The sequence below is a fragment of the Mauremys reevesii genome, linkage group 2 (assembly GCF_016161935.1).
Source record: "Mauremys reevesii isolate NIE-2019 linkage group 2, ASM1616193v1, whole genome shotgun sequence".
NCBI classification, from domain to species: Eukaryota; Metazoa; Chordata; order Testudines; family Geoemydidae; genus Mauremys; species Mauremys reevesii.
The window spans coordinates 169,997,597-170,012,036 of record NC_052624.1 but is presented as its reverse complement, the minus strand read 5'-3'; the positions used below and the strand labels follow the sequence as shown (position 1 = coordinate 170,012,036).

General features: G+C 35.8%; 1 protein-coding gene across 2 annotated transcripts in view; it reads right to left on the bottom strand.

The window, feature by feature from the left end:
• The window catches only part of EXOC2 (exocyst complex component 2), a 200,628-nt gene that overhangs the window by 67,515 nt on the left and 118,673 nt on the right, over positions 1 to 14,440 (bottom strand). For both annotated transcript variants that reach the window (XM_039524307.1, XM_039524308.1), the window contains exons 17-22: positions 12,608 to 12,669; positions 9,458 to 9,538; positions 8,198 to 8,257; positions 7,123 to 7,184; positions 5,721 to 5,787; positions 3,019 to 3,135 (exon numbers count right to left, since the gene is read on the bottom strand). In XM_039524307.1, coding sequence (XP_039380241.1) covers positions 3,019 to 3,135; positions 5,721 to 5,787; positions 7,123 to 7,184; positions 8,198 to 8,257; positions 9,458 to 9,538; positions 12,608 to 12,669 — 449 coding nt within the window. The remainder of the gene's footprint in view (positions 1 to 3,018; positions 3,136 to 5,720; positions 5,788 to 7,122; positions 7,185 to 8,197; positions 8,258 to 9,457; positions 9,539 to 12,607; positions 12,670 to 14,440) is intronic.

Genomic DNA, 14,440 nt, shown 5'->3' with positions numbered 1-14,440 from the left:
AACAGAAAAAAGTACAGTGACTATAAATGTTGAGTGCCTGATTGCATTCACATGGAAATATGACTAGATGAGTCAGTTCATAGACTCATAGACTTTAAGGTCAGAAGGGACCATCATGATCATCTAATCTGACCTCTAATCTGTCCACGAGGAATCAGTGGACACAGCAACTCTCAAAAACTACAACTGCAGCCAAAATACTATTCTATTTTCTTTCACGGTATTTGTGCAATAGCAGCATGTTGCCTGACCTCTTACCAGTTATCTGTTCAGTACTTAATATGAAACATTAATGCTATTCAATTAGCACTCAATGTGTGTTTTAAACACTGTTGTTTTCTAAACTGGCTGCCAAATGAACTCTTACAAGGATAATCTAACTATCCATCTAGGTACTAATATAGCCCTCATGATCACCCTATGAACATTTATATAACGGCTGGGCTGGGTCAGACCAATGATCCATCTAACCCAGCATCCTGTCTTCTGGCCATGGCCAGGACCTGATGCTTCAGAAGGAATGAACAGAACAGGGCAATTATGGGATAATCCATCCCCTCTCAGCCAGTCCCAGCTTCTGGCAATCAGAAGTTCAGGGACACCAAAAGCATGGGGTTGTGTACCTGATCATCTTGGTTATAGACTTTGATGTACCTATCCTCCATGAACTTACCTAATTCTTTTTTCAACCCAGTTATACTTTTAGCCTTTACAACAGCTCTTGGCAACAAATTCCACAGGTTGACTATGCATCGTGTGAAGAAGTACTTTGTTATGTTTGTTTAAGACCTACTGCCTATTAATTTCATCAAGTGACTTCTGGTTCTTGTGCTGAGAAGGGGTAAATTACACTTCTCTATTGACTTTTTCCACACCGTTCATGATTTCGTAGACCTCATCATAACCCCCCCTTCAGTCATCTCTATTCTAAAGTAATCTTTTTTGAGCTCTCCTCATATGGAAGCTGTTCCATATCCCTAATCATTTTTGTTGCCCTTCTCTATACCTTTTCCAATTCTAATATCTTTTTTGAGATGAGACAACCGGAACTGCATGCAGTATTCAAGCTGTGGGTGTACAATGGAGTTATATAGTGGCGTTGTGATTTTTTCTCTCTTATTATTTATCCCTTTCCTAATATTGTTAGCTTTTTTGACTCCTGCTGCACATCGACCTGGTGTTTTCAGAGACCTATCGATGATGATTCTAAGAACTCTTTCTTGAATGGTAACAGCTAATTTAGAGCCCATAATTTTATATGAATAGCTGGGATTATTTTTTCCAGTGTGAATTACTTTGCACTTATCAACATTAAACTTCATCTGCCATATTGTTGCCCAGTGACCCACTTTTGTGAAAATCTTCAGTCAGCTTTGGACCTAACTGTCTTCAGTAATTTTGTACTGTCTGCAACTTTGTTACCTCTACGTTTACCCCCTTTTCAAGATCATTTATGAATACGTTGAACAGCACAGGTCCCAGTACAGATCATCAGGGGACCCCAATATTTACCTCTTTCCATTGTGAAAACTCATCATTTAATCCTACCCTTTTTCTTCAATCTTTTAACCAGTTACTGATCCATAAGAGGACCTTCCTTATTATCACAACTGCTTACTTTACTTAAGAATCTCTGGTGTTGTTGACACCCTCAAAGAATTCTAATAGAATGGCAAGGCAGGATTTCCCTTTTCAAAAGCCATGTTGATTCTTCCCCGTCATATCGAGTTCATCATTGTGTCTGATAAGTCTGTTCTTTATTATAGTTTTAGCCAGTTTGCTTGGTACTGAAGTTACACTTACTGGTCTGTAATTGCCAGGATCACTTCCAGAGCCTTTTTAAAATATCAGTGTTTCATTATCTATCTTCCAGTCACCTGGTACAGAGGCTGATTTAAGCAATGAGTTACATACTACAGTTATTAGTTCTGCAATTTCACATCTGAGTTTCTTCAAAACTAGTGGTACTATATATACCATCTAGTACTGTATATATGTACTGTATGTACAGTACTGCATTGTCCATGGTCATTAAAGGGTTAATATAGATTTTAAATTGTTCAATGACTTCAATGTTTGAATTTTGTTCTTTATAAAAATACCAGATTTTAAGAACAATACTTTCATGTGGCTGTTCAAGATCAACTGCTGAATATATAATGGGCACCTCATTTGCCTATATAGTCACCACATTACCAGTACCTAACTCAGCACTTTATTAAGCATTTCAGGATAGTTGAGTGTGAAGGGAGAAATCTAGAGCAATTTTGTACACTATACTAACAATGCAAATAATTTCAAACCCCATTTGAATGATATTCAAAATTATTCCAGCCACAAAAGTTCAACACATTCACTGGGACGGCTATGAGAGTTCATTGTGTAGTAGAAGCATCAGTTTGTAGAGAAATACTCTGTACTGGAAGAGATAACATTTTACTTTCAAACAACAAACATTTCTGGAAATAAACCAACTATATGGCCATAAAGATTCTAAGTCATAACATTTCTCATAAAAAATGATTAATCATTACAAAAAGGCAGGAAAATGAGACATCTATAGCCGCCCACCTTGACATTTTCGTTCTTTGAAAAAAAAAATCCCTGATCTAGTTTATGAACAAGAGCTGTCAAGTGGTAGAGATTACTAGATTATTTAATCTATCAAATATATTTTGAGATTATGATCTTTTTATTCTTTGCATCAAGAAAACACAGTGACATTAAAAGGCTTTACTTAGAAATCAGATAAACATTGCCTATGAACATACAAGTCTAACAAGTGCCCACTTTGCTACACTATTTATTTAAACCACATACAAACACACAGACATATTATTATTATTGTTTTTTTAAACTGATGCTTAAAATCCCACTCACTTGTAGGAGGGTCAAGTAATATTTATTCATGGTGATTGTACAAATATGTAATTTAATACCTGTGAAAAGGAAAAAAAAATCTTTCCACCCAAAGTAATGATACATCTGTAGCAATTTCATTTTAATATTATTGCTTACTTGAGTTATTTTTTCAACTCCTTGGAAGCTATGTTTCTCAAAGTGTTCAGCTATATTTATGAAAGTATGACGTTCCAGGTAGCAGCAATTACTGAGTACAATTAAAAGTCTTTGCTCCTAAATCAAGAGACGTTTTAAGGAAGAAAAATGAACAGTAATTAGGAAATATCTAGGATAACTGTGCATTATAATAATATTTATTATTATATTTATACACATTTTGATCATGGAAAATGTTTTGTTGACTTGAATGACAACAGTCATATGATGAGCATGCTGATAAATAAAACATAATAAAACATAGTAACAAATAGTTTTGTAAACAAAATCCTAAGAACTGGTTAACACGGGGTGCAATGATTCAATAAGAGCACTTTTTCTTATGGGCTCTGATGTTTGAAAGTTTTCACTGGAATAATTGTGACTAATATAGATCTGTGATTCAGATCCCATTCCAAAAAGTAAGCCACAAACAGCTTTCCAAGAAGTGGTTTCTGCATTTTACTGGTTTTTTTCTAGTAACCTGTTAAAAATGATGACCACCATAAAATAAAACCAAAATCTTCACTTTCATATGAAACTGCCTGAAGAATTCGGTTTTAACATTCGAGCAAAGGGAGCAAAACAGATATTAAACAAATGCATTCCCATCCTCCAAATTAAACTAAATCAAAGACCGACAGAACTCTAAATCATTTCTGCATATAATTTGAAACACTGTAAGTCATCTCTGCTCTCCAATTATTTTGTTTTAAAAATCAAATATGGTTCAAAACAGATATTGAATTAGGTTATATCAGGACTGTTGGTCCATGAGACTGATGCAACAATATGATACCTGGGAGAGAGGCAAGGTCTAGTTTTTCCTCAGGAGGTAATTGGGAAATAGGAACTTCCAAATTATAAACTCAGTTCTGGTGGTGACTTTTTGTGCAACTGTGTGCAGGTCACTTAAATTCCTCAATTTCCCTACCTGAAAAATACTTTCCTACCTCAGAAGAGAGTTCAGGACCATCATTTGCAAAGTGCTTTAAAAATGAAAACTTTCTGAGGATAAATTACCATAGTGAGGTGTGAAAGAAGTCAATATCTTATTAAGAATGAGATTTGCAATTCCTGATAAATTCCCAGCAGTCTTATCGACCAGTAATGAACTACAACGACTAGTGTAATAAATGTGTACCCATTAACCTGCCTACTACTTTGATTAATTTATCATTATTTGTATGTACAATATTAAACACAAACTGTTAAAAAACAATGAAAAATCCTAGGCCAGTCACTTAATACTCTGTGTGCCTCAGCTACTCCATTTATAAATGGGGGATAATAATTCTTACTGATACTTGTAGTGTTTTGAAATATACAGATTAAAACTCTTTTAAGTACCAAATATAGAAATTAATACTCTTTCCTACTTTTGTTTATTAATATCTCATTTGAAGCTTCAAAATAATTCTTAACCAAATTTATTTTTCCATTGTATAAGCCATATGGCTGGTCAAAGGTATTGGGTTACTGTCAATGATTTTTTTTGGCTAAAAAAAGCACTGAACCATTTGTTTGGGAGGGAAAAAACCCTCAAAACGTCACATGAACTTCAACAACACAGGAAAATAAAACAGTTTGATAGCAGTTAATTAACGTTCACACAGTACTTGGAGAATTAAAATTATATAAGTACTAAATTATTATTAAATTTCAGAATTTAGAACTCTGGGTCTAATCCTACAAGTCTTTGCTCACTAATTGCAGTTAGACTACTCATGAAAGTAAGGGATATAGGTTGAGCCCTTAAAAGTTTCTAAATTCTGCAGGAAATAGATTATTACAAACATAATAAGAGCTTCAAATTCATTCTTTGAGGGGCATAACTTTGTGTGTTTCGACAGCCCTTGTGCTGGTGGCATGTACTCTATGGGAATGCATTAGTTCAAGTAACTGGGAGCGGAACTTGCACAAAAAAGAAAAATGCAACATTAGGAATTTTATGGAAAAGTAACTTCTAGTCTCTTATTCACCACAACACATTCTACTGTAAGGAATATGACTCACCAAGGCAAACTACATTATTTTTACACATTTACCTCTATGCTTTAAAAATATATATATAAATGAAAATTAATTATCTGTTTTAGGAATACGGTTATTTGCACTTGAGTTTTAACTAAACATCAAGGGCCAGATCCTGAATTGGTATAAATTAGTGCTACCTTCACTGACGTCAATAGAGCTTTGCCAGTTTATACCCATTGAGGACCTGGCTCCAACCCTTATTATTTTAAATAAAATTCAGGTGTAAGAATCTGTAGGAAATACACTGAATACTGAACAATCTAAAGCTTGAAATACCATTAATATTATTAGCTTTTCTGATAATCTTGCAGTTAGTAAAGTTTGATATTATTTTGAAAAAATATCAGAGGGGTAGCCGTGTTAGTCTGGTTCTGTAGAAGCAGCAAAGAATCCTGTGGCACCTTATAGACTAACAGACGTTTTGCAGCATGAGCTTTTGTGGGTGAATACCCACTTCTTCGGATGTTAGTCTATAAGGTGCCACAGGATTCTTTGCTGCTTCATTTTGAAAAAAGTGACTTAGGAATACACAAATGCATTACAAAAGACACGCAGTAAAAGATAAATGCCTTATTCAACATTTAATTTGACCCCAATAGGACATTTTAACTAGACGCCACACTTACGGAAGATAAACTAGAGTCTTCATGAATGCTTCCAAATAAATCAGGAGATGAAACGTCAACTGAAAGACTGAAAATATTTTGAAAAAGGTGAATAGGAGAGTATTCTTTTTACTCTAAGCATTTACAAATCAGCTATGATGTGTGCTTGCTGGAGAACAACATTTCTATTTCTCAACAACTTTCGAGGTTTTAACATGCAGAACAAGGTTCCAAACAGAGCAAACCCCAAACATTTCACACATATTTGCAAAATGGAATTGGGTTTAAATTCCATTTTTTAAATCAAAAATATCTGGTCTTCAGTTTGGCTCTCTCTCCCCGAGAGTGAGTTAGCCCACCCTGGACCTCAGAGACCTTCTTGTCAAAAAACTCATCAAAATCAATATGGCTTTGATTAAAAATATTTAGTCGAAAATGTTGTGACCGGCTGTAGTGCTGGGTTCAGCTGAAAAGACTCTAGAAAAAGTTGGAGTGCTGGGTCAGAGCGTCTAATACCATGGAATAGAAGGCAGAATGAGCTGTAGAGCTTTTCTAAATCACCTACAAACTGATCAAAAGCTTTGGGAACAGGAATTGCCATTCCTGCAATCATGTTGGGAGAGGGCGGAAGGTGGAGTCGTTTTTTGCACTTTCTTTGATTTGCAATAAAATAGTTTCTGTTTTCTTCTCTTATACACCAACTAAAAGGCCAACCAAGTAAAGAGAAAAACAAAGGTAGTCTTTCAGGATACAATCAATCAGTTTTAATTCCAGGCAAATCCATGCAATATTTTCTGGTTCCCTGTTTTACTCAGGTAAATATCTAATTTGCCTTAGAAATTCAGGTTCTTATGACTCCTCAGATCTGGTTGATGGAATAAAAGCAAAAATTGTCAACAATTTAGTAGATATGTTGATAGAGTTAGGAACATGCCAAAGACAGAGGGAAAAGCAAGGAAAATACCATTCCCCATTGGTAGATGTTATTCAGTGACAGTGGCAACTTCTTTCATATAAACTGCTAGGAAGCTATAGCTGTGACAAAAACCACCAGCCACAGATATTACCATTAGAATAAAAAAGGGGCTAGTCTGGTGTAACAGTTACAACCTTTAGAAAGATGATTCTCTTTGGGAATCAAGCAGAGAGATTTTGAATAAGCTAGCTTTCATTAAGCATTACAATAGCTACTAAGAAAACAACTTTTTAATATTCATCATATTTCATTATCTTATTCAAATCTGTATTTCATTTTTTATTTTTTTTTTGGTGTAGAAATGTTCTACTTGGCTCCATGGCATTATTGGTCAAAGCCAAAATTGTTCACAAAAGCTATCTAATAGAAATACCACAGGAATACTGGTGAGGAAAACCTTGTTGAAATTTGCAACTTCAAATATTCCAACTGTATTATTTTACTTACTGTGTGGTATCTGCATCACAATCAGGCTTAGTGCTCAGTTGTTCCAGACAATCTATAAAAACCTATAAAATAATTTAAAAAAAATTCTGAATTTTCCATCAGCGCTGAACTACTGGTACAAAACCTGTAAAATATTTTAATTTTTCTTAACTGAACTTTTAACTGCAGCACGTAAGCAGAATAATCACAAATACCCCAATTTTCTTAAACCTCAAATAATTGAAAACAGTAGCATTTTAAATTAAGTCTGGCAAATGTTTTCATTATCTTGTTAGCCTTTGTTTTCCTGTGGAAAAAAAGATCTGTGCTATTTCTTTGTACTATCTGTCATCTTGCTAAATCACCTCCCAAATCAGAGTTGAAATCATAGGACTGAGGGTCCACTGGTTTACAAGGAACGTATCTTCATTGGCTTTAAAGTGCTTAAACAGAGACCCCAACGCAAACATCTTTTAAGTGCCACTACGCATCATTTCTTTGGTCTGATTTGTGACATTTCACTTGATAACACAATACAAACAATTGTTAAAACTGCTGGGTGCTGCTTTATTATCTTAAAAACATTTCTGGGTTATTATACATTTAAAAGATTACCTTAAAAATGTGTTGCAAAGAGCACTGGTTACTAATATGAAACTAAGGGCCAGATCCTCAGCTGTAAACTGGCATAGCTCCGCTGACTGCAATTGAACTATGCCAGTTTATACCAGTTCAAGCACTTGCCCTTAGTTTTGTATTAGAAACCGGTGCTCTTTGAAACCAAATTTTAAGTTAATCTTTTAAATATATAATTAATAACCCAGAAAATGCTTGAAGTTTAGCTAGTGCTTCAAGTATACGTTTGAAGTGTTTAGGTGCTCTGATGAATTAGGGCCTTAGAAACCCCAGGAAGCATTAAGCATCATTATCCTTAAGAGTTACTGTCATTTGAAGTTAAGATAACACTTATGTCTGGATGATCTGAATTAAACAGTATCTGATATCTTATCACCTTTTATTACTTTTTGGGGAGGAATGGATACAAAGTAAGCCCTTAATCACTCATTTATGCTCCCCAATTCCAGTTTAAAATTACCTGCATGATACCAATGCTTAGCTGGCACACATCCTCCTGTGTTTTTTGTTGCTGGAAAACCTGAAGAAACAACCATATAACTTCAGTGGAATAGCTTCAGAAGACCTTCTTCCAAAGGAAGTGAGGAAAGGGAAGAGTTATAAATATCAAACCTAGTTTCTCTGTATACACTGTTCTTGTGAGACTCCCCAGGGAAAGAAGAGTGGCTGGTAGAACAAATCTTATGTATAAACATAATGGATAGGGGGTGTGGGCATCCTATAGTGAAGGGGAAACACAATGATGGGAACAATACTGGCACATGACGCTACCTAGCTGTGGGTAATTCCAGTTCTCCATACCATGAAAGTGAAACTGTGATTAGAAAAAGGTGGGAGAAAGAATAAGTGAGTGGAAGGGAAAGTAGTAGCTAGATTTCCTTCGTCCTGTATGCCACAGAAACTTAGAGAAAAAGGTTTGTAGCAACATGTAGGATGGGGGAAACCAAGTGAAGCTGAAAAGAGAACAGGGCGATCGCAGAAGCTCTTAGGACTTCTCAAGATCAACTTTGTTAGCATGTGAAATTCATCCATGGGGAGGGATTAATCGTGAAGTAATATCCCCTTTTGGGGTCTTCTGGGGAACCCTCATTGGGGGAATAGGATACCTTTGTCGTACATGGGACAAAGAAGAAGAGAGCAACAGCAACAGTACCCAATCCTATGAGATGTTGAGCATCTCCTGAAGAATGCTCTCATGTCTTCCTGAAGTCAATGGAAGTTGCTCATACCTTATGGCATCAGATCCCCAATGCAGTTAAATGAATGGGGGTAACACTTTATCATGTGGCATACTGGAGTAGGGAAAACAAAGAGCTGAGTTATGTTCCGAATGAAGTCTAGACGTGATATGTATCTGTAACTGGCTCTCCAGGGTACCTACATCATAAGAGCATACCTGCTACCACTTGAAAGCTACAGGTCATAGCCTTTATTACAAAAAAATTGCATTTAAATACAGTTCACTTTTTGCCCCCTCCCAAACAAATGGTAATATGAGTGCAATTTGAAAACGGACTCAATATTGCAAGGGCTTTTTTTGGTCAAAGTGAAGAAAAAATATTGTGAAGCTTGAGTAATTTCTTAATTCATTTTATAACAACATCTCTGTATTATCCACTAACACTAATAATACATAAAACATATTTATACATTAATTACTTTTACAATTAATAACAATTTACATACAAGGAAAGAAAATAAAGTATGTAACAAGACTTACACTGGCTTCTCCAGGTTTGCAGTCCAGAACACTCTTGAGTGACTGCAAGGAATGCACAATGCATTGTTCAAACTGGGATGGCTGAAAGTAAAAAGATTTTTGAGTTCCTAAATGAATGTGCAATGTATACTATACAAACTATTAATATACACATTTTTTTACAGTAACAGAGAAGATACTCATTTTTTACTGATCCAAAATGCAACCCGCCCCATGCAAATTTCATGATACATGTACTACAGAAAGCCCTTGTTTTAATGATGTACTTTCATACTGAAGCAAACAAAAATAATTACACAGATCAATTTTATTTGCAAGTGTCTGAATGAGGGGTTCTTCCACTGAACGGTTTCTTCGCCTTAAGCCTGCAGTGAAGTTCTTATACCTTGTTTGTGATTGCACGCATGGCTACTCAAGAAAAGTCTGGGGGTAAAATCCTGTCCCCACTGTAGTCAATAGCAGAAGTCCCATTGACTAGCAGGACCAGGATTTAAATTTAATAGGGCCATTCTAGGATATCCCAAATTCACCATTATGATTTCACTATCATGAAATCAACAAGAACAAGTAGAAGTGGATTGGTTTGGAAGTAAGGCAACCTTGTCTATTCAGAAATTGCTTTGATACTTTGCAAAAAAAAAAATGGCATGGAAACATGCCAAAAAAATAAAGTTACATAGGTCTTAAGGTGTATAAATCTAGATGCAAACAAATTTGTAGCATTATCCCTGTTAGCCAATCTCCCCTTATCCATCCTCTCTTGCTCAATATTGTGCCAATCTGGTTAGAGACCATCTGATGGCACTACGGGGGAAACTGTGTTTCCAGAGGGGAACATGAAAGTGCGAAAATTATCTCCATGCTAGGAAAAGGGACACCAATCCAGATGATTTGGCTCAAAAATGGGAGCCAGAAACTTTGAAGTTCAACTCCTCATTCTGCCCTTTACCCTTTGTGTAGCTTAGGGTAAGTCACTTCACTTCCGTTTCCCCAACCTATGATATTAGGATAAAACTTATCCACCTCACATAGGTGTCATGAGGATTGATTCATGTCTGTAGAGCAATTTGAAAATCTAAAGCACTATATTAAATGCTATTTATTCATTTTTAGAACAAGCTCCTGAAGACATACAGCAGAGAAAGCGCTAAATAGGCCGAAAAAAGGGCATACTTTCAGTGGAAAAGTAAAACGCTGTTCCTTTTATTTTTGTTCTCATGTAGATTTTTATTGCCTGAGAAGAAAATAATAATGCTTCTCTGTACATTAACCTTTGTGCATTACAGGCCCCATGGCTGTAGGTTTCTGACAACAGTATATGTTTTAACAGCTGTATAAATATCAAGGATGTTAATAACTAATTTTCTTGCATGCATTTTACACATATAGTTTAAGCTTAAGCTGTCTCCAAAGGGCCTCTCTGGCCTTGTTTACTCTCAGAAATTTTGCTAAAGTTTCCCACCATTACGACAACTGATTCAGATCCATCGGTGGTGGTAAAATTGGGATTATTCATATAGACAAGGCATCACCAGTTGCCAGTATTTTAAGCACCATGTCATGATCTCAGCAGGATTAGATGACACCATACTTAAGACGGTGGCAGCTCCCTAAAGACTCATATACACTAGCAATACACCCACTGTTTCTGCTGCTGGCAGAGCTAAACTGATGGGAAATTTTTGCAAAAAATCCTAGGGTAAATATAGCTTTGGAGCACGGTAATGAAGCACTAATAAGATTTTGTTTAGATTTACTAGTTCTACAAAAGAATGACCATGTATGCAAACCTAGATGGAAGAAGGAAATGGGGCTCTGGTCTGGACTGAAATGACCAGAGTACGTTGCAATTGAAAATAAAACCCAGAAGTCATGACTCCCAGTACTCAACATTTAATAACCAGACAACACTCCTTCCCACATTATGTGTATCTGGAATGCTTCACGCCCTCCTACTCAACTTCATTCAAATGTATTTATAGTAACAAACAAGCACAACTTCAGACAGATGGCCTACCGAGTACTCTCTTATATAATACACACAACGCTTAATCCTCCCACAGCCATTTCTGCTTTCTCAGATTGTTTTTAAGTCATGCCTACAATGTGCTTGTCATCTTTTAGCCATTAGTCATTACTATTTCTTTCCCGAAAGCACCTCACTAATTTATTTTAATATGGTTTCAAGTCGTTTACTGTTTGTCTGTGAGCAACCTCCTAAATTAGTTGGCTCTCAGTTAAATTTCTCATTATACCAGAAAAGCAACTTTTTATATCTACTACAGTCCAGCTTCCATGGTAACGAACCCATTAAGTTATGAAGCACTGTGACGTGGACTGAACTTGTCACAACCTGAGAAAACAAACTGTATGTTAGCAGAACATCCATAGCTAAAAAAGAACCCCCTCCCTTTTTTTTTAAATCTCTACACAATCTTACTAAGGAAGATCAGTAAAAACTTTATGGGGGCACATTAACCCCCCCTCTCCCAACCCTCTAAATTTATAGACATGCTACCCTCTTCTCCATGTGCTTCTTTACATTCTACTCATATTAAAGGACCGAATCCAGCAAAGCTTTACTTACATGAGTAGTCCTTACTCGTGGTAGTCCCACTGATGTGAATTGCTACTCACATAAATAAAGATTATTCACATATGGCTCTGCTGTACTGGGACCAAAGACACTGCTTTTGAAAACCCCCATCCATAAGCTGAAATGTATTTAGTTTTTAGTACTCCTTTCAACTGTGCTTATGCTCACTGACACATGTAAGAAAATCCACCAGAAGAAAAATAACTCTTGAAAGAGGGAAATGGTGAAAGAAGAGAAAAAGTAGCTTTTGATTTTGTGATAGGATTTATACCACCATGAATATTTGAGAAAGTGAGCAGACAGAGGGCAGAAAGAATTCACATAGGAGTATAATCTCTCCTCCATCTAAATTCTAACCCACTTTAGATGGGAACTGATTAGCTTTATTTTGTACCATATTTTAATTCTTTTATAAATACATGTGCACACACGTGTAAATATAAGTAAATGTATAACATGCTGCAAAACTTTTAATATTTACGAAAAGAAAAATGAAATTAATACAAATCATGCACAAAAAAATGGGTGCCCAGAAACACACAAAGTGTACCCACCAGAGATGTTAAACCTTCATTATCAACCAGCCAGTCTTCCTTTTCAGCTAACCTCTTCACATCTGTAAAAAGAAAAGGTGTTAAAATGCTAGGTTTCATTCTAAAAAACTCCTTGAACTTAACAAGAGATAAAACCGCAGGCACCTTAGTGTGATGAACAGGCATACAAGTACATTGGCAATACTTACAAGATTTCAGCCACTTTTCAAATGACTAAGAATGGCACACACACACAGTTTGCTGCTGCTTTCTCCTACAGAAGTAAAATTTATGGTGCATGGCAATAGTTGCATAAAGCCCACCTTTTACTGGAAATCTTGAGGTTAAAGAAAAATTGTTACAGTCCTCTGTTTTAAAAAAACAGACATATCATGGCTGTGTGCCCATAAAATAGGCACTATATTTGTGAATTCAAATGTATGTTTGTTTTATTATTCCTTGCTCAACGCAGTTAAAAACGAACAAACCCTCAAGTACATAACTTAAGCTGAGATCAGGACAAGTGTTAAGACTCTCATAATTATATTAAATATTTATAATATGTTTGGGTTGAGAATCCTCAATCAGGATCAGGACTCCATTGTGCTAGGTGTTGCTCAAACACCAAGGTTCTGGAGAGCTTAGAAGAGGAAAGTGACATAAGAAGTGTAGGAAAGGGGAGGGGAAGAAGAGGAGTATAACAATCAGTTATACACAATTTAGGTACCTGTAAACATTTGCAGGTTGCCCATTTACACCTCAACCTAGTCATCATTAATTGGTAGATCTGACTGATTGATTGATTGACATGTGTTGTGGCAGAGGAGCATCCTGAAGTACATTCAAGAAGCACTATACTCTGAAAAGTGACTATGCAAAAGTAGCAACTTGTTACCAACAGATCTTCTCCTGAATCTGCCAACTTTATATTTGTTTTTACTGCTGGTTTATTCCCTTCAGACCTTTAGATCCAACACAGATATAAAGGAGGGAGCTGAATTACATTCCTTCTTATTCATCATCAAAAGAACTAATTACTAAATTCCAGTAAGTTACACTTGTACAACCCTCACTGCCTTATTTGGCATTAGCATAAATTAGTTTGCATGACCTTTGCCGCCAGTGATGATGCATGAGAAGGAAAGAAACCAGCTTGACTCTCAGGGCCCAGCCTGAGTTTACAGAGCTGTCAACTAGAAAATCCCTCTTCCATTTACTTGTAAACTGAATACGTTTATCACTGAAAGAAAATAAGCATCCCACAGTCATTTCCAGTTTGACAAAACCTGATTCCAGCAAAAATCTAGTTGCAAAATAATCATAGGCTGTATCCCTGAAAGTAAGAGCTACAATACAAGGTAAAAGTATCTTCAAAACTGATTTTTTAAACCATTAGATTGCTGTTTAAATTGCATTTACTGCTGAAATTTTGTTTGCAAGTCAATAAAAAAATAAATGTACAGCTTAGTGCTGTGAGACAGCTTACATAAGAAGAGAACTCCATTACCACTATATCATGTGGATATATTCTTTCAAAAAAATTCATTTTTTTAAATTATAGAATTGAAAATTAAGCAGCACTGTAAGAGCACTTTCGCCCATGAAGATGAATAAACTAAAAATTATTCACACAAAGACGAGGCACAGTATAATCCAAGCAAGAAAATGTCAGAGTTGCAGTTAATGTTCTCTCTTTAATGCAGACGCATCAGTTGAATAAAATTATGATTGTCGTGAAATAGAAATAGCTCTTTTTAATGCATATTGTAAAAGAGGGAGCTGAATTACATTCCTTCTTGTGCATTTTCAAAAGAATTGTTTACTAATTTCTAGTCAGCTACACTTGTTCAACCA